The following is a 27,889-nucleotide window of genomic DNA, read 5'->3' as shown; positions in this document are numbered from 1 at the left end:
CAGCAGCTTGGAAAGGGTGTGACGCACGCGGATAGCAGCTTGGAGAATAACGCACGTCCAGCAGAGAATTCCACAGTCTAGCGTGAAGGGGGAAGAACGCCTAGCAGCAACACGCACTTGGGCTTGGAGAAGCAGCAGTGACGAACAACATTTTCCAGCACTCACGGTTCCATTTGGAAGTGCACGTCCAACAAATTAAAGGGCTGATTGGTTTTAATTGAATAAGTGAAGCAGCTTGGAGGGGTGACATCCATCAAAAGCGCACGTCCAGAAGATGGATTCAACTGGGAGGCACTCACGTCCCAGTAGCAGCAGCAAGCTGGCCTAGAAAAAGAGGTGTGTGCTTGGAGATAATGGGAGGTGCACACGGAAGAAAGCAGAGGCTGCTGGCTGGAAAGAAGCATGAACACGCGTCCAGCACACTACACACGCACGTCCAGTAGAGTGGAAAGCAGCGTCCATGGATTGAATTAGAAGAAAAGGGCAGCAACATTCCACGGCCCACATCCAGCACGAGCAAGGGAGAAAAAAGTGTGTCTCGGGCTAGAGAATAAAAACACGCTGGTTCATTAAGGCAGGACACGTGGAATTTGGACATTCATCTTTCACACAAAGGTCACCAGGGGTCATTCAACCTTCAAATAAGGGCAGCCGCAACCAGGGGCATTCATCTTTCGTTTTCTGTACTTTTGTTTTTTGTTCCAGATCTGTTTTTACTGTTTCATGTTGTTTAAATTTCGTTTTACTGTTTTGAATTTTATTTCAACGCTTTTTAATTTTATCCACAACCAAAAAGATTCATAAACCCCCCCACTACGTGTTGATCTGAGACTGAGCCACAATTTGGTCCTTGAGAGACGACCTAGGAGTCACTTCCTAGTCTATACTGCATTAATTTTGCAAACAACTTTTTGGTGAGGTGTGACCCTCTCATCAACGGCGTTGCACTCCTCTTTAGGGATAACTTCCATATTGCTGATAAGTGTGAAAAAGAGTTGTTTTTACACTTATAAATGGGCTTAATCTTTTAATTATTCATGTTGTTCCTCATTGAAAAATTGTAGGTTTAATTGCTTGCATTGTCCCTAGTTTGGCTGCAACGTGTCAAAGTAGTCCATCTTTTTAAAAAAATTTCAATTACGTACAAACTTGGTTTAAAAGTGTCAATTTCGTCCAAACGTATGTAAAATTTGCTTCAATCAAGTCCCTTCCGTTAAATTCACCAAAACGGATGTTAATTTTTTAGTTCTCTCTCCTCTGCTCCTCTGCTTCTCTGCTCTGCTCCTCTGGACATTATAAAATAATATAATGATAATATAAAATATAAAATAATACATTAAGCAATTATTAGAAAATTTGAAAATATTATGCATATATATTAAATGAAAAAAACAGTATACGTGGACTAAGTTATACAGAACTTCTGCACAGAGTAATGATTGTGGATGAAACTCTCATTTCTCATATATTTATACTTGGTTTTAGTTTATCTTACAAAAACATGAAAACTAAATCTAAACAAAAAGTATTCTTTTCACACCCATTTTCTGCTTCATTCGATAATTGCTTTTCGTAGTAAAATATTATATTAAAATAATAACAATAAATATAATTAAAATATTATAATTCGTAGTAAAATATTATCTAAAAATCAAATAATTCATTTTTCTGTTCTTTAACTAAAAAGGTATTTACAAAATTATTTATTTTGGTATAATATTGGTTGAACTGTTTCTACATATTTTCATTTTCTTTAAAAAAGAATTATACGTTTTGTGTTAATTATATATATATAATTTATCGTCATTAAAAGTATATTAAAAATATATATAAGATAATAGGAAATCATATATATTAAAATAATTTATTAATTAATTTATTTACTAAAATAGTTTTAAGATAATAAAATATAAGATAGATATTTATATTTGAGATTAATAAAATTATTTTACTTTAAAATACACATATATTTTAATTAATAGATACTGTATAACTTTAATTTTTTCTTTCAATTAACAGGCACAATTCTCTATTAATAAATCATATGTAGCATATTGGTAAAAAAAAAGTGGAATAATAATTTAGATAAAATCATTTAGTTACATCATGATCATGATTTAATTTATGTAAATATTAAATATAAGTGAAAAACATTTTACTAAAGGAGCAGCAGAGCATAGCAGCAGAGCAGTAGAGCAGAGAAGCAGAGGAGAGAGAAAAAAAATTAACGTCCGTTTATGGGATTTAACGGAAGGGACTTGATTGAAGCAAATTTTACATACGTTTGGACAAAATTGACACTTTTAAACCAAGTTTGGACGTAATTGAAACTTTTTTAAAAAGATGGACTAACTTGACACGTTGCAGCCAAACTGTGGACAATGCAAGCAATTAAACCAAAATTGTAATAGGTAAACATTGGACACTTTGTCGGAAAGATTGTTATTTGGACACTTTGTCGGCCAATTCTCGCAAAGCGAAAGCCAAAATCTGCACTGCTAGAAGGAGGGAATTCGCATAGAGCACCAGTACCTGTGCGTTGTGCGAATATCATCAGTTGAAGTGCAGTAGTTAAGAAAAAATTGCACAGCGCATACACACATGTGCGCTGAGCGAATTAATGAAGTTAAGTGGCTTTAAAAGACGTGACAAAAAGACAGAATCTATCTTCTGACACACGAACAAAGCGAGAAAAATATTAGAGAACTCAAGAGACACTCAAGAGACCTTTCAAGACATCAAGACTTCAGTTTCTGCAAGGAATTGCTGAAAAGAGTACGTTTGAGATGTCTAGGATAGACTAATCTTTCTGTTCATTAGAATTGGTTGTATGATGACACATTAATGTAAATTTCCTGTGCAATATATGTTTTTGTTCTTGTTCTTTTCTTAACTTGCTTTTGATTATACGAAAGTATAATTCTCTTTAAAAGTTCTTTTATACTGGGAAGTATTTTTAGAACCAAAAACGTAAGAAAAGAAACTAAAAGTAACTACGCTAGGAATAACTTTTGTGCTTTTGGTCATTCTCAACATCTGAATCTAATGCAAAATTATCTGTTGAATTAATTGAGGAATTAATAATTCAATAGATAATTTTAGAACTTGTTTTAAGGAATTAAACCAAGATACTCTTATGTGAATGCTTGAACAAAGAATGTATGTTGTCCAAGATTTTACTGAAATGTTAGTCAAAGACCAATTCCAGTGATCATTTATCGTATTTTTCAATCTTAATTCTTTTTACATTGTTACTTTCATGTTAATTTCCAAATTGAAATCACAAATGTTATCATCAGTAATTGATCTTGATAAATAATTTTAATTGAATAACATGACTCAAATTCCCTTGGGAGAACGATACTCTTAACTTATTTTATTGTATTACTTGAATGATTTGGTATACTTGCCAAAAAGTTATCAATTTTTCATAATTTGCTATAACATGTACGTTGGAGTTTATGGATAAGATTGATATAATTTTGGTTCAGTATTTGTGTTGTTCTCCGGATGCATATTTGATTGTGGTCATCCCTGACTATTCTTATTTCGTGTATATTGAAGACCAATGCGAAATGCTACCAAAATCTTATCAAATTTATGATGTAGACTTCTTTGCATGTGTCTTAGCAAATTATGAAAAATATTTTTTCTAAATAGGTAGGGCCTAACCATGTGAGAGTTAAAAAATTGAAACTGATGAAGTATATTACGAACATAGTATGGGTCGAAACTGGATGAATTAACGTTGCATCAGTGAAAAATATGAGAATGGTGTTTCAGAGTTCTTGCAATATGTTGAACATAATGCTAAGTTTGTGAACAGGACATATTTTTGTCCTTGTGTTCGTTGTCTTAATCAAACACTCTAAGACTTAGGAAATATGCGTGACCATCTATTCATGTTTGGCATAATGAGAACTTAAACCGTTCGGACTTGGCATGGAGATGTACTGGACCAGCTTACCACATCACGAGGAACGAATTATGTGGAAGAATTGTTGACTGATCATTTAGAGGATGTTCGCTGTATAGGAAGATGAAAATTGACTTGAGAAACATGCTTCAAGGGTAAGTGTTTCTCTTTTTATTTTTCAAATTCATTTTAACCTTCAATTTTTATGATAAATATAGTTATATTAATATTACCTTGTGTTTTCAATGTAAATAGAGTAATGGGTAAAAATCGAGGTCAGCTAGTATCCGTCCTCTATCCAAAGGTTGTAAGTCATTTATAGTTCTAATTCAAAATCGAGTTATTGAATGATCTAAATGCTTGACTATTTAGTTTGTCATTTTAGTGTAACAAGAAGCTAGATTCATGGGAATGTGGCTACTATGTCATGTCTTGGATTACGACCATCATTCGAGTTGTCATTATAGATGACTGGAATGAGGTAATGATGCTTAACTTATTTAGATTCTTAGTTTCAAACAACTTAACTTTGTTGTTTTAGATACATAATGCATCTTTATTCATTTTGGTTCGCTTCAAGAATACATCTGCTATACCAGATGATGCAATTAAGAAGATAAGACAGGAATGGACAACTTATATTCTGCAAAGATGGACCTAGATATGAAGATTTATTATTGTTGTTGAACATTTACATTTAGTTTAACTTTAACTTTTGATAATTTAGGTTTTGGATTGTTTTTAATACTTTGTTAACTTCAAACGAGTTTATATATTATATTATAATGTTCTGGGACAATTTTCTACTTTTCAGGTGTGGTTTTATTGCAAAAATAAATTAATTTAAAAAAAATACCCACTAGACGTCTGTTAATGCCACATCAGACGTCTATAGACGTCTGTCAGTGTATACAGAGACGTCCAATGAATTATAGAGGCCAAGCACGTTCCAGGGTCTTAGATGTCTGATTTGTACAGTTAGACGTCCCATCAACGTCACCCATATAGATGTCGAGTAGGGGTCGGACGTAAAAAGCCCAAAATAACAGACGTTTAAAGTGTTTTCTGCACTAGTGCAAGTCACCTCGAGCCTTTTTCCCACAAGGTCCACACCTTCAAACACCTACATGTATCAAACAACCCTTTTTCCAAAAACATGCCTAATCCAAGCCATATTTAACCAAGTAATTAACTAAACCTAATATGAATGCACTAACCTTGGTAACCCTCATAGGAGGTGAGAAGACACAATGATGGTTATGGAATGATAGCTCGGTCACGAAGCGACAATAGTTTGATCTTTTACGAGTCCAACAACCTAAACCTAGCTTCCTCCCGAGCTCGTGAATCTCCTTACCTCATCACTCTCACAGAGTCTTCATCGTTGTGATTCACATCAACGAATCACATTTTACGACTTGATTTGTCCTCGCTCAACCTTCTCTACCAAATTCACCAATTACATCCTCATTTTGCACTAGTGCAAAATCCGTATTTTAAATCACCCATTATGCTTCGGGTTTTGAAAAACCGAAGTATATTAAAACGCGGTGGCAAATCTGTAAATTTTGAGACACTATATGCCTCGGTTCTAAGACAACCGCTGCCTAAGGAAATATACTGCCTCGGTTACACAAGGGACCGAGGTAGAAAATGACGCTGACCCACTGCAAATAAGCTTTATGTCTGGAGATAGGTCTATTGCGTTGGTTCTCTGATGAACCGAGGCATAAACCTCTACCCTCGTAGTCTCTTACAAGATCTTTCACCCACTCAAACTTGGCGTAATCGAACATAGCCCCTTCCAAAATCCTAACCACTCCCTTAAGCCCAATCTTGCCCTCGAACTGTAACAGATTCCCCTTCGACGTTGCCTTCAAAATCTCCCAAGCCTAGATCCAACAGCACCTTCGCAACACCGGGTCGCACGTACCTTGTCGCCATGTGCAGCAAAGTGAGACCGTTGCTGCGGTCACAGTGGTCCAGGTTCGCGCCGGCTTCTGTTAGCATCTTCACGCACGGTTTTTAGCCAAGTCCAGCTACGAAGAGGAGCGCGATACGACCTTTGGCGTCCACATCGTCGACATCACGGTTGTCGCTGGATTCCATGAGGTTCCTCAGCGCGGGCTCATCGGCCTTCTTCGCGATGGTCCACCACGGGGTTTCGTACTCGGCGATGACGTCTTTGGCTATGAAGTATGTCGGAACCCAAGACGACTCGTTGTTCTCTTTCCACTCAATGAGGTACTCTATTCCAGTGGCAGCATCAAGGGCTCTATTGCCGATGATGCCTTTGACTTCACCATACACTAGTGGAAAAATACCTTTCTATAACGAAGCTATTATAACGTATAAAAATTATCCGTCATACTAGGTTGACCGGTGGCAAGATGGTAATAAAAATAGGACATATTATAACGTAGTTTTGTAAATCAGTTATAATATGAAACGCGGTGGCAAACTTGTAAATAAGTGTCAAACATATTATAACGTAGTTTTAAAAATCAGTTATAATATAAAATGCGGTGGTAAACTTGTAAATAAGTTCAAAACCTATTATTGATGTATTATAACGGAGTTTTAGAAATCAGTTATAATATCTCTTCCTCTTTAATTTTTCACATTTCCCGCTCGCTAGATTTCATTCAAGTTGACTCTCATTCTTTTCTTCCGCTATTCGTCTCATCCCTCTCACTTGCATTTCTCGGCATCTCCGTCATCAGCCACATCATTTTCAGAACTTCAGCCACGTTGTGGAGCGTATTCCTTCGCTCGCTGTCACGCTTGGAGGTCTCATTTCATTTCCTCTCGCGCATTCGAGAGAGCACTTTCATTTCTCACATCAGAGAGCCTCACTCTCATTTCTCTCCATTTCGGTTTCCTGGCGTCTTCCTTCTCGAGAGACATCTCCTCGTCGCACGTCGTTCATCATCACGGCAAGGCTTCTTCACTCACAGAATCATCTTTATTTCCTCTATCCTTCATTTTTCACCGAATCATTCATAGAGCTAAACCCTCTGTTGGGGTTTCTTCTCCTTTTCACCATTTCCCTTCGATTCCACCGATTAAAACCTTGTTTTCACCATTAGAAACATTTTCCACCGATTCAACTTTGATTTACACCGATCAATCGGTCCAGAATAGGTTTCCTTCTTCTTCTAGGGTTTCTATCAAGTTTAATCCTTTGTTTCATATTCTTCTTCGAGTTTTTGTCATATTTTCGCTACGTCTTCTCTTTGGAAGAAGCTTCGAGGATTCGCGTCGCACCTACAGTCATCTTCTCAGAGCTGCTCTTCCAACCGTAGTTATAGTTCACATTCTTCTCTGTAACACTTTTCCCCTCTTTACCCTGTTAATTTAGTTTTCATATTTATAGAAATTTTAATAAAACATGTTTGCTTTTATTATCATATTATGTAAAGTAATGAATGCTATTTTCACTGTTTTTATCTTTGTTTTAATTTTTCCATCATTTGCAGACCCCTACTTGAACACTGATGCGGGGACAATGTCTCCTTTCGAGCATGCGGAGGTTTTCGTCTTAGATGATAGCGGAGAGGTAAGCAAATGAAAATTTTCTACAACAAGATGACAGTCATTAGATTTTTATTTCCTTCTAAATTCAATGGAAGGTTGAGGTTGTATGTTATGTTATACTTTCCCCTGCTCTTTTCATTTTCTCATTTTACTTCATAAGTGCAAGCTAAAACTTTTTGAGTCGTAGTAAAAGAGGATATCTGCAGTTTGTTTTCCTCTGAAGTTTTAGATTGCCATTTTCATTATTTTTTTTGTTTGTGGAAGCTTGAACTTGATCTTGGGAACTACGAACGATTTTTGGACATTAAATTAACTGGCGACAATAACATCACTACTAGAAAAATGTATCAGGTGAGCCAGATGTTTCTAATTGTTTTGTTTTGGATGTTTATAGTTTGTTATTGAGAAGGAGAGAAGAGGAGATTATGAAAGAGGAGAGGTCAAGCTCGGGCAGCCTTGGGGGAGTTTGTTGAGGTGGGGTGGCTTACTCGATCTTAGTATTTGTAAATTTTTTTGAAGTTTACCCAATTCGCATTGCTGATTGGAATTTATTTATTTATTTTTTAACCTGGGTATTTTAGTTAATCAATGCTTCATGTTAGGTATGTCCCATTGACCCACCCTTAATGAAATGGATCTCTTCTGGTACAGAAAATGAAATGATCTTGAAATCTGGTTTTTACTTATGTTTGATTTGACTTATAAGGAGTAGAAACTTGATTTGGTTTAGGCATTAACACTTGGGTCAAATATGTATTGTTTAAGCAAAACTAGTGCAGTTGTCAAGACTTATGTAGAGCCATGTTAAGGAACTGTTTGACTAGTGATCTTATTATATATATAGTTGAAAAGAAGGTGATTGAAATTTTCAGTTACTTAAGTAAGATCTCACTTGAATCACTTTTTATTATAAATGATTTTCTTGCACACATAACACTTAAGTAAGATCTCACTTGAATCGCTTTATTATTTTTCTGAGTAAACACTTTCTTTTACAGGGTTTAGCATTATCTTCAATTGGTGAATATAAGAAAGCTGAGGATGCACATCTAAAATCACTTCAAATTGATAGAAATTTTCTTGAAGCATGGGCACACCTGACTCAGGTATCTATCAACCTTATTGTACTGATAGATTGTTGGAACATTTAGTTATTAACTTAGCTGAAAGCTTTTTCTGAAAATCCTGAGTCATCTGTGTGCATATTATTTTATGGTTTGAAATGTAATCTATTGTATCAATGGATTCTCTTTGGTCTCTAATAGTATCTTTCCTCACTTCTTTCATTCAACATTTCTTTCCCGTATACTACTAACTCATTCTACTTGAATTAAAGTTTTCATTTAATGTCAGCCAAGTAACTTAGTTTACATTTGCATTTTTCCTTTAGTAACTTGTAGGTTTAACTCTACAAAACAGGTTTCGTCTTTCATGCCTTTTAATGGTGGCTTTTCTGTTTGATGACTTTGTTACTAACCCTGTTCTGAATGTGTGATGGTAGTTGATCAGGATCTATCAGTGTGTGATTTATAAAATTATCTATTAACTATGGGACAGAGTTTTGGCCTTTCATTTTATGTTATAGGAAAAGCTTTTTTTTAAATTATTTTGGCTGCTAGATTTAATATTATATTTCGATATCCATTCAATTATTCTAAATTAAGATATAACTTTTTCAATATTATATTTCTATATCCATTCAATTTTTTCCCATATTTAATTCTAAAGATTATGGGTTAGATGGAAATTGAAAACTAAAAATTAAAAATGAATTATACTTAGCAAACAGTGGGAGAAAATAATATTCATATCCATATTTTTAATACTATATTCTAAGGCAACCACCAAGTTTCTTCTCACTTGGTGGTGGGATCGGCTATATTTTAAAGCAACTAATTTACAATGACTTTTCTTTCATGCAGGGGATATTGAGTCCATGCCTTTTATTGAAGCACTGCTGGAACCGTATTTATGTAGTTTAATTTGTTAATTTCATGGTTTTGATGGTTTTCTTTTTTTCTTTTTTCTTTTAAAATTGAATTTCATACTTTTGCATTTTAAGTGGTTTAAGTTCATGCAATATCCTAAACCTTTTGCTTTGAATTTATCCTAAAGTGTTTGGATATAAAATATATTGCAACCCTCTGACGATTGATTAAAATATATTGCTGCAGGATCCTGAGGCATATAAAGTTGCATGGAATCTTTTAAAGGTATTCCTACTATTTAGACTAAACATATTTATTCCATTTTCAGATCTTTAATATTGATATATATGTTAAAATCTCATATAGTGATATATTATTTATTGGTTTTCTGTAATTGGACTTATTTTGCAGGGCGTTGATGGTGTTCTAGTTCCAAGAGGTTTTGGTGATGGAGGAATGCAAGGGAAAATTCTTGCGACTAAGTATTCCCGAGAACATAGTGTTCCATTTCTGGGCATTTGTTTGGGGATGCAAATTGTTGTCAATGAGTAGAGATTTGTTCATGGGTAGACGATGTGAATCAACTACTACTGAATCATTTAACACAAGTGTATATGAATCATTTAAATATGTATAATATAAATGATGTATTAAATATTACACTATTTAATGTTTGAAATGAATTTTATTTTGTTAGTTTCATTAAATATTTTTATTTGAAGCTATATTAACTATAAATTGATGGAATAAGATGATAATACAAGTATATTATTATAATTTTTAAATGTAATAATTATTTTTTTTTTTTAAAAAAAAACATATATTATAACGTACTAAACCATGTACGTCATGATACGTTGATCACATATTATAACGTACAAAAATATATACGTAATAATAAATCACATATTATAACGTACAAAAATTTCTACGTCATGTTACCTTCCACTTATTATAACGGACAAACGAAAATTTGTCATAATAAACTACGCATATTATGACGGATTTTAGAAACTACGTTATAATATGTTCAACATATTATAACGTAAATTTCTGCTACGTTATAAAATGCGCAGACTTACTATATCGCCCAGAACTATGTCTCCAGTAACTACGTTATAAAAGATCATTTTTGTATGTTATAAAATGTCATTTTTCCACTAGTGATAGGACTCGTCTTCGGTGTCTTTGGAAGCTGCTTGTTGTTGGGTTGGGAGTGGGACGATGACGAGGCGGAAGCGCGTGGGGTTTTGGAGGATGGTGAGAAATGGTTGTTGTTTAAGGAAGTGTTTGGGGTTGGAAGATAATTTAGTTTTGAAATGAGAATGAGAAGATGGTTTGGGGACAAAAATAGCTTCCATTAATAATCTAGTGTAATGGTTTTGCTATGGTGTGTTTGGAAGGGTTGAAGATGAACATGTGGCAGTGCGAGTGATAGTGGCATTATTATTTTATAGGTGGGCACCTATCCAACTGTAAAGAACCTATGGAGTTTTCACCTCAGGTATATATATATTTACTACCTAGATTTGTTTTGTTTATGTAGAATCATTGATTCATACTTTAAGTGAACCCACTCAATATGATAAATGATAAATCTCCCAAAACCTTCTACTTCTTTCGGTGAGTGATATCTATTCATGTCTTTTATCATTTCTGGTCATAAGCAGGTTACTTCTCGGGACTATTCTGTGGAATACTCTTCGCAAGTGTCTAAATGATGTGGAATACTATGGAATGGTGTTTTTTTCTTACCAAAGTATTGTGGAGACAATATGTTATTGAATCTTTCTCCCTAGTGGCCATTTAGAAAGTAATAAATGTTTTGGGAGTTGTAATTAGTATGGGATTCGTTGACAGGAAGTGTTGGTCTCTCGATAAACATATATTATTATCAGCATTTTATGAAAAGTAAATTTTACCAATCTAACTTGGATGAAAGTTTTAATATAATGGTTAGTTTATATTTTTCATAGAATTACATTAATTGGTATGTTTGTGCTTCACATTATTTTTATAAACAATTTACTATTTAATATATAAGAAAAAACCATTATTATTATATCACATGTTCATGAACTTTTAAATTATTTAATTTCTTTAATATGTTATATATTATTTTATTCAATAAAATGATTAAGTTGATAAAAGTTGTCATTTATATAAGTTATTATAGGATAACAATGAAATTTGCAAACATTTCCATATATTTCATTTGCTGTGAGTTTACCACAAAAGTTAGCATTTTTGTTTTTATTCCCTGATAACTATAATTTGGAAGACATAATTTTGTTGGATTATAAGACAGGAAACTCAAAGAAAGTGAGGGAAATGAGAAAAATAGAAGAGAGATAAAATTGAGTGAAAAATATCACTTAATTTAGAAGAAAATTAAAATTATTTCATTTCTTGCGAAAAGAGATAAGAGAGTACAAATCATAACTGTCAAATTGGAAAAGTCCAAGATACTCCCTCGGTTCAAAGAGAACCGAGGCGAAAAGTCCTTTTTAAAAAAAAATAAAAAAAGGAAAATCCTACTACTTCGGTTACCTTTGAATCGAGGCAAAAAGTCTATCCCTTTTGCCTCGGTCCACAACCGAGACAAAAATGGTTAGACTTTTTGCCTCGCCTGTATATGCATCGGTTCCAGAACCATTGCCTATGTGCAAAAAAATAATCACTACTACAAAAAAGTGCATAGATAGCGCTTTTTTTTATCATAGATAGCGCCTTTTAAGCGCTATCTATGATGGCGCTATCTATTAATAGATAGCGCTTCGAAAAAAAGCGCTATCTATTGGTGTCTGACAATAGATAGTGCTTATTTAAACAAGCGCTATCTATTGGTCTAATTTTTTTAAAAAAAATTAATAAAATATTTCAAAAAATAAAAATTCAAAAGAAAATATAAAATATTGATTTTATTATATACAAATTTATTGGTTCTATTATAAAAAAAAATATAAAATATTAAGAAAAATATGAAAAAGAGAAAAGTATCTAAAAGAATGTTCATAACTACTAATACACTAATATTTCAAAACTCTCCATCATGACTTCTTGCTCTTCTAAGTAGTTGTTATTGATTCATTATGCTTCTCTTGCACATCACCATCTGCTGTTGGAAGGAAAGGGCTTGCACCATGAAGAGAAAAAACTGAATACGAAAACCCCTTAACTTGTTCAATCATTCCCCTACTCCCTTCAACTCCCCAAATCTTAAAATTGTACCATCCATATAGAATTAACCTGCAGAAAATAAGTATGATCAAACATGTTATGTATCAATTCGAAATGGCACAGAAGCATTAGAGAATTTCAAATAGTTGTTACCAGTTACCAGAAAATACACCATATTAAGTACTTTTCTAATTATTAAGAGAAAAAAGACAATTAAATCATAAATATATAACTAGAAAGTAACATGAAGCCGTTGTGACGATGACTATATATATCTTACCAAAATGTAAAAATCTCCTTGCCAGCCCTTATAATGAACCCATGGGATTCCATAACAGCCATTCAAAGTACTTTCCAATGTAAAAAATATAAAACTGAGAACTACATAAGTATCATTAGATCAATTGAAGCTAAAAGTATACTTTCTTAATAATCATGTTCAAACACAAAAGGAAGATTACTCACCTGTAAACTTCCACTCATAAGGTGACCCTTAATTGCAACCCTTCAACCAGTTCTTTGTTTCTACAAACAAGCAAGGAATTTTTAGTAATTAAATACAAATGCAACACAAAAAGATGACAATCCCAAAATATTAAAATTAATAGTTTATACATATAACTATAAAACAGAAGTTAACATGAATAACCCAAAATATTTTAGGCAAGCATAGACTGAAATGGTAATATTCAACTAATATTTATATTATCCTAGGTTTTCTAGAGCTAAATACTCAAATCAAAATTCTATATTTTTAGTAAATGTTAAGTGCTGAAGGTAAAAGCTTTACCAACTCCAAAACATAAATAAGCTCCATAGCAATAGCTTTGAATTGGCGAGACACCATTATGAAATCTGGATCTTGCTCCACTTATTCCAGCTCTAGATTATAAAAATGGAAGCAACTAGTCTTCAAAGATAATGAATTATATTTTATCAATGGTTGATTCATCATGAAAGAATTGTAAAATTCTTTTTTTCCAGTTTATCATAATGCTAAAATGCCATACTATTAAGCTGAAAACAACAACAAAATTCTTAATTCATTAAACTATGTCAACTATATGGATTACATGATACCATTGGGTACAGTCAAAAAACAAATCCTTAGAGAATTATTCCCCGTGACATCCCTTTTAACAACTTCTTCCAATGTTCTTCATGGTCCTCTACCCTCTTCCTCCAAAGAGACAAAATATCAAGTAATGGGTAAACCTTGAAAAGGTTGCTAAAATTTTTGTCACATTTTGCATGCACTCACACTCCTCTCCATCCATCACAGTGCACCTAATTTGGAGGGGACATCCGCAAAGGTAAAAGGAAAAGGTTAATATTAACCAATATAGTCTTTTGAGCATATAACAGAGTAACCTTAATTAGTTAACAAGATTTAGCTACTTACCCAACTTCCACTATCTGAAGATCCCAAACTTTCTTGCATATGCCACAATAATGCTTTGATTTTGTTAACTGAAAAACAAAGTGATTTTAGGGACTGGAAAAAAATTCTAAACAAGTCCAGAACTTGAATTATGATGTTTTAGTTCCAGAACTAAATACAATCTATGAGAAGAAAATGATATACAAACTCTTTCATGTTCTACATAGGAATTGGCTCCCGACCCTTAAATCCTTTTTCTTCTTTAACATCTTATAAGGAAGGTTCAACCCACAAGCTTCACAAGGCCACATCTCTTTCTTCTCAAATAAATCCTGCAATGGAATTAAAATCAATGAACCATTGAACTTTGGCAGAATTCGTTATTTATACAGAGTAGTAATTACACGATCAAAGCTTACAGAAAAAGCATGCCAAGTCAATTTTGGGACTACAAATGAGAAAAAAATCACAGTGCCAGAACCAATTTTCAGTGGAAAAATAAGTACTCTAAATTTACAGAAAAAGCATGATAAGTACAAATTTCAATTCTAAGTTTAAAATGTGAGAGTATACCTTTGTTGCTACTTCTACTAGATTACATGAAATTGCAAAGTGGTTTTGAATCAACATTAAAATCATCTTTTTCTAAATAAAATATCCACAAATTCACATATTAAATCATCTTAAACCCTCTTACACTCAAAAATCACCAATAAAAACATTATATATCACCCAAAATCAGAGAATCCACAAAGCCATACCTGCAATGCAAAACTGATCAAGAAAAAATTAATATCGTGGATTCATGAAAATTGAAATATAAAGGAACCCACAATTTTATATGTACCAAGGCATGACTGTTTGAATGACAATGAGTCCTGTCAAAAACCCTAGAAGTAGAGCAAGTTATCAAAATCGTGAAAGGAGAAAAAGCTTAAAACCCTACAAAAAAGTATTAAAAAAATAATTAGAGGAATGAATGAAGTTAGTAACCTCATCTTGATGTTTCGGATGGAAAGGGTGAAAAATCGAAACAATCAGCGATTAAAACAGAGACAATGTGTCGATAGCACGGAAGTGTCTGGATTCCATCACAGAGGTATTATATCATAGTCTAATTTGATCTTTAACTATTATTGAGTAAATACCAATTTAATTCCTATAAAGGACAGAAACGTGAATGGGTAAAGGGATTAGGGAAAATCTGAACACCCCACTGAGATTTATGTTATGAGAAACGCAACTGGTGAAGAAATTGGGGAAAATGACCCCTTCAACCCAACAAGGCAGCAAATGTGGCTGACCGGTGCAGGAGCAACCCCCTTCAATGATGGCAGCATCACGACGGTAGGCTCACTAGCGGGTTGGGTCCCGACGATGACAGGTTTTACTTGTGGTTGGTTTCGCTCACGACGAAGGAGAGAAGAAAAGGAGGGAAACGTCGGATTCAGACGAAGGATGCACAAGAAAGGCATTTTTAGAGTTACTGCTGAAAAAATAAGGAGAGAAGAGAAGGAGAGATTTTGAAAAACAACAAACGAGGGAAAGAAGTGAAAGGTGAAAAGTTTCAGGGTAAGCACGAAGTGAAATTTGGAGGCAAGTACGATTCGATTTGAAATTTGGGGGCAAATTGAAAGTTAAATTTAGGCGTAGTGGGTTTCATGAATAAGTGAAACTGAAAATTTAGGAAGGTAAGAAGAAGCTTGAAGAAGAAACGTAAAAGAAGCACGCTGACAAGGGGAACCGAAAACCTCTTTTTAAAACATTTTCAAGGTATATAACAGATAGCGTTTTTAAATAAAAAACGCTATTTATTAGATTTTTTTAAATTATAAATTTTAAAAATAATATTAATTATCTATAGACAGCGCTTTTTTAAAAAAATGTTATCTATTGTCATAGATATAGATAGCGTTTTTTTAAATAAGCGCTATCTATTGTTTCGCATATGTATAGATAGCGCTTATTTAAAAAAGCGCTATATATTGAGCGCTATCTATGAGCAATTCTGTAGTAGTGAATCGTTGTTGTTTCCCTTGACTGCATTAGTGTTGGCATCTGTTCAGCCATTGAATCTTCCTTTTCCACCGAACACGCGACCTAAATCACATTTCTCACTGAACAATCTTCCTATTTTTTACTTTGCTACGAATCTTTTCCGCTCCTAGAGTATTATCGCGAACCTAGGGTTTTCTAGGTGCGTTCCTCGTCTTTCGAGTTCTCTTGCTAAGGTCCTTCATTGAATCCGGCCGTCATCTCGTTGTTCACCACTATTCTTACATTTTGCTACGTTTACTCATGGAGGAAGCTTCAAGGAGTTCAAACTACGTTCAATATGATCCACTCAGTCTTCTCCTTAGACCATCTTCCATGAAGAAGGTTCTTCGTTGAAAGAGCAGAGGAAACAAAGTCAACAAAGTGGGGGGAAGAGGGTTTCGTAAGACAAAGACCTTATTATTTTTTTTTAAATAAAATATTTTCCAGATCCGTATGTAATTTGCGTAGGAAAGATTCACTTTCAATTACATTCAGATGGAAGCCCATTATATATGAATTTAGTCCTTAGGAAAATTTCCTGCCCAACGCGCCTTACTCACATACGGATACTACATATAGATTATTGGTAAGTAAAAATCTGTATGTCTTTTTTTTTGGGGATTCTGTTTTTGATTTTAAGGGGAATATTACTTTTATGGCAGTAATTTTTATTGAATTAAAAGGATCAAAGTTCTTTTTGATTTAACTAATTTTGGGAGAGCATTAAGATTAGATGATTTTTTTTATCAAACTGGAAGAATTTTTTTTGTGATAATTGGTACTTATTTGAGGGGTAGATATATGAGTTTGTTTGATATCTTGTTATTTATCTCTGTTCTAGATCAATTACTCTTTTCCCCTTATAATATTTGAACTGCATCTCGTACTCAACAATTTTATAATAGTAGAGTTGCATGTATTCTTTTGTTGAGGGGGAGCAACACTTAAGGGGGAGATTTTACTTACTTTTTGCTTATGATAAAAAGGGGGAGAAACACTTCTAGTGCAGTTACTGCTAACTTGTTTGTAAGTTTAAATTTGTGCAGATATTCAACAATGCTTTTAAACAGGGAATTTTTTATCATCATAAAAAAGGGGAAGATTGTTACCAATGAGGAATATTAGTATCCTGAAGATAATGATTTTGATGATGTTACAAAGTGAAGAATAAGATGACTTCTGTCGTATGAGTTTAAAAGCATTTTTGTATAAGACAAGACACCACGACCATGCAGTTAAGACCGAATGGTAGAAGACATGAACAAGACCGAGCAGTTGGAAGGTGAAGTGGTGGTAGAATTGAACCTGGCAACCGAGCATAGGCATGACTGAGACTGAACGATCACTATCAGTCAACAGCCGAACGCAAATGCAGACCAAACGCCTACAATCAGATGAAGGCCAAACACAGCTGAAGGCAGACTGTTCATGGCCGAACATAGCTAACAGATCGAACGACATATAATAGTTGAAGGTTGGACGGTGTATAGCAGTTCAAGGCCGAACACATGATGAACACTGGCCTAACATAGTTCAGGACCGAACGGAGTTGAACATTGGCGAAACTCAGTTGAATACCGAATGGTCACTAACACTGGCCGAACACAAGCTGAGAACCGAACGGTGCTAAACATAGTTGAAGGTTGAGCACTGCTAAAAGGCTGAAGGACACATAGCAGTTGAAGACCGACCGGTGTCAAACACAAGCCGAACGATATTGTGTCCAACTAACACTGTAGAAGAAAATGTTAAAAGTTGGAAAGTTTACAAGTATTGAGTCGAGCGGTGAAGAGCACGATCGAGACCGAGCAGTTAGCACCGAACGCTGAAAAGCTGTAAGGAGACAAGTCGAACGACAGGAGGCTATGACGACTCAAACTGAGCAGCAGAAGGTGAAGAACTCAAGCCGACCGGTTGACGTGTTAAATATCCTAACCGGTCCAAGTCTCACATATAATTGATTACTACTTACAATAATCGATTATCACTGGCAATTGGAATGCGTCTTTTCCTTTTTAGACTAGTAGACTATAAATCTCTTTGCGAGAACCTTCAAAAGTTAACTTTGCGAATTTGAGAATATAGTGTAATCTGAGGAAGTTCTTAAGTGCTAGTTCTTGCTCTTGTCAAGTCTTGTGAATAGGAGAAGCTCAAGCTTTGTGTGTCAAAGGTCAGAGTGGTTCTCTTCAAGTTGGCAAAGCTGTTGATTCCGGTTCGTTTGTCGAAGGAAGCTCTTTCGGTTCGTTTGTTGAAGGAAAGTTCTTACTGCATTCTTCCGTTTCGTTTTTCGAAGGAAGGTGTTTTTGTTATTGTTATTTTCTATTAACTTTCATTGTAATTGTGAAACTGTTTTAGTGAAAAAAGTTAATCACTATTCATAGTGATTAACAACTGGATGTAGAATCTTTTCATTCGAGCCAGGATAAAAATCATTTGTGTGATTTTTCTACTCCCTACACTCTTATATTTTTTGCTCATCAACTCTTTGATAAAAAGTTTATAAGAAAATCAAAGGAACCATTTTTAAATTGACCGAACAAGCTCTTTGCTTTTAACAATCCATATCGTACTTTGTTTTAATATTTCCGCTGCACAAAATCGGTACCGGTTGTTTCAACAACTGACGGTTTTCTCAAAACCCCTGGAAATTGCAATAGTCTCTCAAAAGATCGCCGGTAATTATTTAGCGATGCAACTTTTTCCAGGATTTTTTCTAACCCCAGGTAACCTACTTTTCGAGGGTTAAAACTGCCGGAAACGAAAAAAATAACCTCCCGAAAAAATTGTATATTTTTGCAGTAATAATGGTAGATTATTCGGCAAATCCTCAACAAAAGCCTTCCGTTTCCCACAAAGTTGTCCCAATATTCTACGGACATTAAGTATTCCAATCTCACATTTATCACTTATCAAGGATAGATTTCAATTCATTTAGAAACAAGTATTTCATTTTTTTTTTGTTTGTATTTGTCATGAATATTGTTTTGTTTTTCATGTGTTAGTGTATTCATTTTGTTTATGAATATTTTTTAATGAATAAATCTTGGATTGTTAAGCTTCAAAATACATTTGAATACTTAATTGGATTAAAAAAATTATTTGATTTTGCTTGAGAATGAGGCTTCTAAAGATACAATTTGATGTCCATGTCCCAAATATTGGTTTATGAAATGGCAAACTATAGGGATATTTGAGGAGCATTTTATTTAAAACAAGAGGACCATGCTAGCAACATTTAAGGAATTTATGATGTTTTTTTAGAATGAAATTATATTTAGTCTATTATGAATTTTGAGTAATTATGGATGAAGTTATAATTATATTTCAATTGAACTAACTTTTATGTTATTACGACGATATTAAAAATAAAATGTTTTGATGATATATATTTAAACACTTTGGTAAAAGAAATTTGTCATGTATTTTGTCTCCATTGTATATTAAAATTTTGTTACAATAAATATTATTGACAAAAATATAAACACCTAAAATGGTAATAGACTAAATAATACAAATGAGACAGATTAAAATCTTCACATTATAATTGTCAAATTAATTAGGACATTAATCCCAAAAACAGTGAAAAAATGGAAGTAATCTGTACACTGAAATAGTTAAAAATAATAGAGGTTTCAAACCTTCACAAAATAATAATAGTTATTAATAAAAGAGGTTAAAACTCTTCACAAATTTTTTTTTGCGATATAAATTGTGGCAATTCTGATTGGGAAGATTTCAAAAATCTCCACAAATTAATTTGTGAAGAGTAACTGAATAAAAGTTTTTATTAATGAAAATTGTCATGTGAATACATGAGCACGTGTTAAACATTGAAGCATCCCAGTTAATATTTACCCCTCTTGCAATATCTTTTTTGTTTTTGCTTTTATTCTTTGGGTTGCTCTATGAACGAAACGTGAGAAATAGAAGTAGCCAAGTACGTGGTTACTTATGCTTCAATTTTCAACTTGCAGTTGAATTTTCATGAAATTAGTGTTGGGACTAAAGGAAACAACAATCGTAGTATTAATCAGAATATTGTCCTTACACAATCTTACAATAACATACCACCAACTGTGTCATTATTCATCCGTTGGAAATAATTTTGTAGTGATGTTTAAGTCACATGAAATCTCCACCATAAAATAACTTCAAAATTAACACAAAATGCAATGAACAATTTTTTTATAAAATATATAAAATTTAGATTATGGAATATATACTAATCAATATTAAAAAGTTATTAATATTTTGAAATCGTTAAACTAGACAGTTCAAAATTTAAGACAATTATTATGAATAACACTTCCATTTGTTTTTATATCGATTGTTTTTATATAAAACAAAACATAAAAACATTTCAAATTAAAAATATACTTTATGTATTAAATTTCAAAAAGGAAAATTAAGAACATTTCAATGCAAATAAGTATAAAAGAATTTGTCATATCGATTGAAGCACAAACTTCCCAAAATATAACAATACAATTTGTTGTCGAACCTTTGGACCAATACAATTTTTTAACATAACTAAATAAATTAATATCTATATTCTAAATAATTAAAAATATTTAATATAACAACATGTAATTTTAATTTCTAGTGTAAATTAACTTAGTAACTTCAAATGAAAATCCTAAGTTTACCTTAAAATAATAAATATAATTTCTAATAATTTAAATTTTAAATTCTAAAAAACATAATATATTTTAAATTTAAAACCTATTTAATATTATATAAAATTAAATTAAATACTAAATAATAATTCAAAATAATAAAATATAACATAAAATTACTAACCTTGAAAAGTTGTAGAGACGACAATAAATAACATTTCAGAAAACAAATAACACTTCAGAAAACAGTGAAACAATAGTGTGATGGGACTACTCAAAGCAACAAGTATTAATCAGAATATTGTCCTTTACAATCTTAAAATAAGATACCACCAACATTGACACTATTCTTCCATTTGATTAGAGTCATCCACAAGTATCACATGCCAAATATGCAAATGATGAGTGTCAGATGTTAGATATGGCAGACATGCAAACTTTGCCTAACTTTCCCTAATTACTGTACACACTCTTGTTAGTCTACTACTGTGTTAGCCACAATTTTATGCGTGTTATGGTTTACCCCATGAGTTCCTTCAATATATAGACCAAACCATTCATCTTTTCATAAATCAGAAGAAGAAAGCTTTGAAAGAAAAATAGCATGTCTATTGCACCTTCCACACTTCTTTCGACTCAACATGCACCACCTCACATCACCACGCGACCTTGTGCAAATTTTCCTCCAAGCTTTTGGGGAGACACTTTCCTTCAGTATCATTCACATTCACTGGTACTTTCTTTTCTTTTTCCATTCACAAATATCTACACAAATATATTATATAATATTCAGCATCTTCTTTTCAGAGTTTTAAACTTATTTTCACAAACAAACTGCAGAGTTATATTTTGAAGTTTTCAAAAAATTCTATATAAAAGTGGGGTGTTACTCTAACTTATGATTTTGTAAGACTAAATTAAATATAAACAAAAATATAGAATTTATAAGTAATAAACAAAGTGAAAATTTTAATGTGAGATTTAAAATTTAATGAAGCCTTTCTCTTATACTTTCAAATTCTTTTTTCTATTAAAAAAATAAATAAATTGACCCTACTTTACAATTTATTAACTGGTAAAAAATGGCCACACTACCAAAATAATGTATTTTAAGGGAGGTTTATTTTTGGCGGTTTTGAAAACCTCCAACAAGTTCAGGCAGTTTTTATAAAAACCACAGTTAAGTTATGAATTTTTTTTAAAAAAAAAGATTCGGCCCTTTGGGAAGGAAGAGCTGGAAAGAGCAAAATAATTGTTTTTTCCCCCTAATTTGGCCTTTCCCGCGCACATTTTCTTCTTCCTAATTTCTCTAATCTCATACACTTTGGCACGCCTCTTCCTCATGGTTCACCGTAAAGCTGCTGTTTGACACCGTTCTTTGTCGTTCACTACACTGGCCTGAGTTCTCATCGTCCGACTGAGTCGCGTCCTTCGCCTGACACTTCATTCATTGTCCGCCATTGTTGCATGAGCTTCGTCCGTCACAGTTAAGTTCTCTCCTTCTACAATTCCTAATTCTCTCGTCCTCTTAGCCTCATCTAAATTCTCTTTTCCATCGTCCTATCCTCTTTCCAAAACCCTAGAAATTGGGAAACCTCATTCCATTCAAATTTAGTGGTTATAATATCATGTAAATCGTTATGGTTAAATTGATTGATTTTTGTGTTATATTGAGCATGTTGTGATGTATGATCTTGGTTGGAATGCATATATGTTTTAGAGTTCTTGTTTTTCTTTCTATGTTAGGTATGTTAGGTATGTTAGGTACTGGGAACGTAAGCTCGTATTGAATCGCAATTTCTATAATCCTGATTCAAGAGAAAGACATCAGGAAGTCCAGTTTTGAAAAACATTGATTTCAGAGCAGAGCCAACAGAGAGAGAATTAGAAGCGTGAAACAGAAATATAAGTTCAAGAAGTTTGATATTTTGGTACAAAATTTAGAAGCATACACGATTAAAGGTCATTTTTCAAAATGAATAGATTAAATACTATCTAGAAACAGAACAAGCATCTTCTTGTTATAATGCACAAAATAACTTAGATTCTTAGGGAATGCTTCCTTATTTTCATATTTGAATTCAATTACTTATTCTAGTGTGGACCTTACATAGAGATCTGTATCTTAGTAGTTTTTGTTTTATAGACCAGAGATTCACGTCTTGAGGTTCGTGAGCGTGTGTAATATATCAGAGATCAACTTTTAGAGCTTCACGAGGTAAGTATTTTCTACTGTAATTTGCTACTGTAATTATTTGGATGGATGATTTTTATTCTTTTTCACACTTGCAGATCAATAAATAGTTTAACACTTGTACTGAAAAATTTGATTTAATTCCCGTTCAATCTGGAAAGTAAAAAAAATGTTAGCCATATTGTAAAAAAGATACAGAAGAGGAATGAATGTCATTGTCAAATGAAATAGGTTATTGTGGTTTTGATGTATTATAGCTTACTTCAGGCAGTATGTCTATTTCATGTGTATCTTGAAATGTATGTTTTACATCCTATTTGAAATTAAATATGATTTGATAATTTCTTTTTATTGGAAGGCATATTGTTTTCCTATTTGATATTATGTATTATCATCAATTCCCACGTATCTCAGACGTTTGGGTTCTGGTGTCGTATTTTGTTCTGATCAAATATTAAAATGCATGCAGCTTCTTTTCTTTTTGGGGGAAAATTGACCAGACTTCTAAGCGCCACATGTCTAGGGAGAAGACAGATATAATTTTGAAAGTAGTTGTAAAGCATTTCTTAATTGAGAAAGAGGTCACTTCTACTTTGGTAATGGACTCCTTGCATAGTGGATTGAAGGCTCTTGAAGGCCAGACTAAAAACCAAAAAGCTAAAGTGAAATGGCTGGATGCTGAAGAAATACCAGCACCAATTGTTCATGTTGAGAAAGACATGTTTGTACTGGTGGATTATGTTTTACTGCTACTTGAAAGGGCTGCAATAGAACCATTGCCTCCTAAAGATGAAAAGTGCCCTCAAAACCGGACAAAGGTAAGATGTAGAATTATGTTTGTAATAGTGACCGTGGAATTTTGTGTTGATGCCTGATCTGATAACTGGTGACATGGTTGAGCACTGATCTCTATGAAATGTGATGGTATTGGGCTGAGGTTTTTAGAAGATGTAGTTGACAAATAAGAGCATAACAGAATATGTTTGAATGGGGTCTAGACTAGGGAGAAAAGAAAACTGAAACTCTGCTATTATATTCTGAATAGCATTATATTTAGGATTGATTTTCGCTCAAGTACTACTACTACATCAGCTGGTCATCTGAACTATTAACCTTTAGAGTTATTTGATTTATGCTTTTATGCTTCAATGTTTTTTTCTTGTTTCTTATTTTGTGTGTATTTTATTCTGTCATTTTAGAATGATTACACGTGTTTTAGAATTGCTTTGAAAATTTATAATTGAATAATAACAATTTTGCAATAATTTTTTTTTCAAAAAATGTCTCATTGTAAACATATATTGGTAATCATCATGTATTAAATTACTTTAATTTAAAAATTTAATGAGATTTAATAATAAGGGCCCTGCTTGTTTAAACTTTAAAAAGTGAGTTATTATGATTGTTTTTTTTTTTTAATTTAGCTTGTAGACATGTGTTACACGTCTTGCATGAGTAACTTGGGGATTTTAAGGGCAGGGAAATATATGAATATGGCGCTTTTGGCTTTTCAGTTTTGGCTAAAGGTATGAAATACTCTAATATAATTGATATTTGCATATGTTATTGTTTTTAATTTGTCTAATAATTTTTTTAAAATATTATTAACTAATTATTGTTTTATATTGTAGGTATTTGAAAAAGGAAGCATATCAAATGATGGAAAAAAGGAAGCATATCAAATGATGGATAAAATGAAGAAGTACCAAATGATGAAAATAATGAAGAAACTATAATTATTATTCATAACATGTTAATTTTAATTTTTAAGAAACATTAATTGTATTTCTAATGTTTACAATTTATATAATAATATTTTGGTTTATATTTAATGTTTACATTTAATTTTTGGTTTCATATTATTTAATTTTGGTTTATTAATGATAATCAAGTAATTTGAATAATAAAAAAAATTAAATTATTTACATTTCCGGCGGTTTTGAGAAACCCTTAAAAGTACCGGCGGTTTTGCTTAACCCCGGTTATTTCCGGCGGTTTTAGTAAAACCTCCACTACTACCGGCGGTTTTAGTAAAACCTCCACTACTACCGGCGGTTTTAGTAAAACCCCCACTACTACCGGCGGTTTTAGTAAAACCCCCCACTACTACCGGCGGTTTTTCAAAACCCCCGCTAATTGTGGCGGTTTTTTAAAAAACCACCGGTAATTACTTAACGACGCAGGTTTTCCCAACGGTTTTCCTAACCGCGGGTAACATATTTTCCGGGGGTTAAAACCGCCGGAAACCGAAAAAATAACCCCCGGTAAAAATCTAATTTTTTGTAGTGCCAGTATATTTACTTCTTGTAATGATCGGATGTTACTAATTTGTTGCATTGGCCCAGCAACCATATTAAAATCTGTGTGTCATGCACAAATCTAAGACCAATATATTAATTGTCCCAATCTAAGACCAAACAATCATCCATTTACATATTTATAGTCACACTTGTTATAAATGTAAATTTTTCAAAACATTATTAAATGCCTTGTAATGCAACTTATTTGTAGGAAGTCAATGACAATACGAAGGAACTTGCTCAAAAACTGAAAGAGGAAGTGAAAATGATGTTCCAATCATCAATCAATATCAAACACAAACTAAACCTGATTGATTCACTTCAACGTTTCAGTGCATCCTATTTTTTCCAACAAGAAATTAACAATCTATTGGAACAAATTCACCACAGTTTTATAAAAGATAACACCATCATTGAAGATAATAATTATCACTCTCTTGCTCTACTATTTCGTTTGCTTAGACAACAAGGATATCGAATTTCATCAGGTACGTGTACACTTTTTCTTTACTATTTGGATGTAAAAATCACAATCTATATGTATAATGTTATATATATGTCTAAACTCAAAATCAATTAACTGCCTATTATGTATTCAACTAAATGAGCAGATATATTTAAGAAACTCAAAAATGAGCAAGGAAACTTCAACGAAACACTATGCAATGATGTTGAAGGGCTGTGTAGCTTGTATGAAGCTTCACAAATGAGAACTCATGGAGATGATATACTGGAAGATATATATGACTTCTCAGAGACTCATCTTAAATCCTTGGTTACCCAACTGGAACCATCTCTTGTTGCACAAGTCAACCATTGCTTAAACCACCCTCTTAATAAGAGTGTGCCTAGGTTTGAGGCAAAGTATCACATCTCTGTCTATGAACAAGATTGCTCCCATGATGAAACTCTGTTGACATTCGCAAAAGTGAAATTCAATATTCTTCAACGATTGCATCAAACAGAAATTGGGTCTATCACCAAGTAAGTCTTTCACCTTCAAATGTTCACAAAAGTAATTATATTCATATATTCATATCCAAATATACCAATAAAATAAAAATTTTAGATAACTTTTACTGGATATATAGTCTAACATATCTTAAATACAAGTAAAATTAAACAATCTCGTCTTAAATGACTGATGCAACTAATAAGGTTGTATCAATAATCTTTAAGTACATAAAGAATGAGTTTGTTTAACCATATTTTTATTTGGACTTTAAGATGTTTAAATTTTTAAGGTGCTATTTATTTATTGTAGGTGGTGGAAAAAGTCAAACTTTGAGCAAAAGGTTCCTTACGCTAGAAACAGAATTGTTGAGTGTTATCTTTGGTCGTTGACTATGTCGCACCTGCCTGAATATAGTAATGGAAGAATCATTGTGGGAAAATTGGCTGCTGTTATTGTTCTTCTAGATGATACTTATGACGCTTATGGAACTTTTGAGGAACCTCAACTCTTTACAGAAGCATTTCAAAGGTTTACGTGTTTTATAGTAGATTATATAGTCATTGGTTTAAGGTTCATCATATTTTTGAATTTTTTTTATAATAAATATTTCTTTTTTAAATTTCAGATGGGATATCAGACTCACCGAATCCCTTCCACAGTCCATGAAAGTAATATTTGAAGCAATTCTAGAACTGTGTGAAGAAGTAGAAGAGTTGACAACTGAGAGTGGAAACTCAAACTTTGTTGTGCCACATTTCAAACAAGCTGTATGCTTTTTCCAATTTTGTTTATACTTCTTTTCAATATTAACTTTATCTCATAGGTGTATTTGTTGTGTTACATGCAGATTTGCAACTTAGTAAAAGGCTACCTGGTTGAAGCTAAATGGTGCGATGAGGGATACACTCCAACTTATGATGAATATAAAATCAATGGAATGTTTACTTCTTGTTGTCCAATTTTGTCTACAACGTTTGTTGGCCTTGCAGACTTTGCAACAAAAGATGTATTTGATTGGATTTTGAGTAATCCAGATATACTTAGAGCTGCATCAGTTATTGCCAGAGTCTTAGATGACATGGCCTCACATAGGGTACCAATTCATTTCTAATTGAAAACTGTTGAAGATTCATTTGTCTTAGTTATTTATTCTGTATTATTATGTTCCTAATTGAACATTTGGATTTGTGTTGACTTATATGTAGTTTGAACAAGAAAGAGTACATGTTGCATCAGCTGTTGAATGTTGCATGAAGCAATATGGTATTTCGCAAGTAGACGCGTATAAGTTCATTCACAAGGACATTGATGATTGTTGGAAGGTTGTAAATGAAGAGTTCCTCAAATCAAATGATATCCCAAATATTACACTTGATTGTGTAGCTAATTTTGCACGCATGGCTGAGCTTTCGTATGAAAATCACAAAGATAAATTCACGGATGGAGAATTACTCAAAGATTATGTATCTTCAATTCTTGTGGATCCCTTCTGTCTCGATCAAACCGTGATATGAGAAACTATTCCACATATACATAGATTTTATTATCTTTAAAGCTATGTATTACCAAGCATAAATAAGAGTCAAATGTAGGTATGAAAGTGAAATCGTCCTACATGAAAGGCTCAACGTGTGAGTCTGATGAAGAACGTTGTTTGTTGTAATGTTTTTGTGTTGTCCTTTGCTTAATTTTCAATAATGTTTAACTATTTTAATTTTGTACAAAATGGGTTATTATGAATGATATTTGTTGTTCATATATGTTAGTATTTCCTTATTTACTACAAACCAACGAAACAATTACTCAAAACACTTACTCTAAAATGATAATTAATTTAGCGTCATC

The 27,889-nt window shown here is 32.9% G+C and overlaps 3 protein-coding genes and 1 pseudogene across 7 annotated transcripts; 3 read left to right on the top strand and 1 right to left on the bottom strand.

The window, feature by feature from the left end:
- Positions 1-5,523: 5,523 nt before the first annotated feature.
- On the bottom strand, positions 5,524-10,810 carry LOC148196686 (signal recognition particle 43 kDa protein, chloroplastic-like; annotated as a pseudogene).
- On the top strand, positions 6,577-10,083 carry LOC148196687 (uncharacterized). The gene is made up of 7 exons (XM_088093162.1): positions 6,577-6,852; positions 7,396-7,475; positions 7,718-7,804; positions 8,452-8,559; positions 9,376-9,426; positions 9,628-9,666; positions 9,793-10,083. Exons 2-7 carry the CDS (start codon positions 7,425-7,427, stop codon positions 9,931-9,933), a joined length of 477 nt encoding a protein of 158 aa, XP_087949288.1. The 5' UTR covers positions 6,577-6,852; positions 7,396-7,424; the 3' UTR covers positions 9,934-10,083.
- Positions 10,811-21,030: 10,220 nt separating the features above from the next.
- LOC148196684 (putative terpene synthase 2) lies at positions 21,031-27,558 on the top strand. The gene is made up of 7 exons (XM_088093158.1): positions 21,031-21,328; positions 25,301-25,577; positions 25,701-26,073; positions 26,354-26,572; positions 26,670-26,811; positions 26,892-27,137; positions 27,250-27,558. Exons 1-7 carry the CDS (start codon positions 21,200-21,202, stop codon positions 27,556-27,558), a joined length of 1,695 nt encoding a protein of 564 aa, XP_087949284.1. The 5' UTR covers positions 21,031-21,199.
- On the top strand, positions 21,468-24,574 carry LOC148196685 (TNF receptor-associated factor homolog 1b-like). Of its 5 annotated transcripts, none has more exons than XM_088093160.1 (5): positions 21,468-22,081; positions 22,747-22,813; positions 23,259-23,607; positions 24,214-24,315; positions 24,421-24,574. In XM_088093160.1, the coding sequence occupies exons 3-5, from the start codon at positions 23,305-23,307 to the stop codon at positions 24,523-24,525; spliced, it is 510 nt and encodes a 169-aa protein (XP_087949286.1). In that variant the 5' UTR covers positions 21,468-22,081; positions 22,747-22,813; positions 23,259-23,304; the 3' UTR covers positions 24,526-24,574. The 5 variants fall into 5 exon arrangements, 3 of the variants coding, with proteins under 3 accessions (XP_087949286.1, XP_087949285.1, XP_087949287.1); XM_088093159.1 differs by having other exon boundaries at positions 22,742-22,813; XM_088093161.1 differs by having other exon boundaries at positions 22,728-22,813.
- Positions 27,559-27,889: the final 331 nt, after the last annotated feature.

Source organism: Vigna umbellata, chromosome 6 (assembly GCF_029865625.1).
Source record: "Vigna umbellata cultivar VRB3 chromosome 6, Vumbellata_1.0, whole genome shotgun sequence".
NCBI lineage: Eukaryota > Viridiplantae > Streptophyta > Magnoliopsida > Fabales > Fabaceae > Vigna > Vigna umbellata.
The sequence above is the reverse complement of the archived record's forward strand: the minus strand, read 5'-3'. Positions and strand labels throughout refer to the sequence as shown.

Coding starts and splice junctions, on each gene's coding strand:
- LOC148196684 (XM_088093158.1), top strand. CDS start 21,200: ATGTCTATTGCACCTTCCACACTTCTTTCGACTCAACATGCACCACCT. Junction 21,329..25,300: donor AGTATCATTCACATTCACTG/GTACTTTCTTTT, acceptor ACTTATTTGTAG/GAAGTCAATGACAATACGAA. Junction 25,578..25,700: donor AGGATATCGAATTTCATCAG/GTACGTGTACAC, acceptor CTAAATGAGCAG/ATATATTTAAGAAACTCAAA.
- LOC148196687 (XM_088093162.1), top strand. CDS start 7,425: ATGTCTCCTTTCGAGCATGCGGAGGTTTTCGTCTTAGATGATAGCGGA. Junction 7,476..7,717: donor TCTTAGATGATAGCGGAGAG/GTAAGCAAATGA, acceptor TGTTTGTGGAAG/CTTGAACTTGATCTTGGGAA. Junction 7,805..8,451: donor CTACTAGAAAAATGTATCAG/GTGAGCCAGATG, acceptor TTTCTTTTACAG/GGTTTAGCATTATCTTCAAT.
- LOC148196685 (XM_088093160.1), top strand. CDS start 23,305: ATGTCTAGGGAGAAGACAGATATAATTTTGAAAGTAGTTGTAAAGCAT. Junction 23,608..24,213: donor GCCCTCAAAACCGGACAAAG/GTAAGATGTAGA, acceptor TTTTTAATTTAG/CTTGTAGACATGTGTTACAC. Junction 24,316..24,420: donor CTTTTCAGTTTTGGCTAAAG/GTATGAAATACT, acceptor TTTATATTGTAG/GTATTTGAAAAAGGAAGCAT.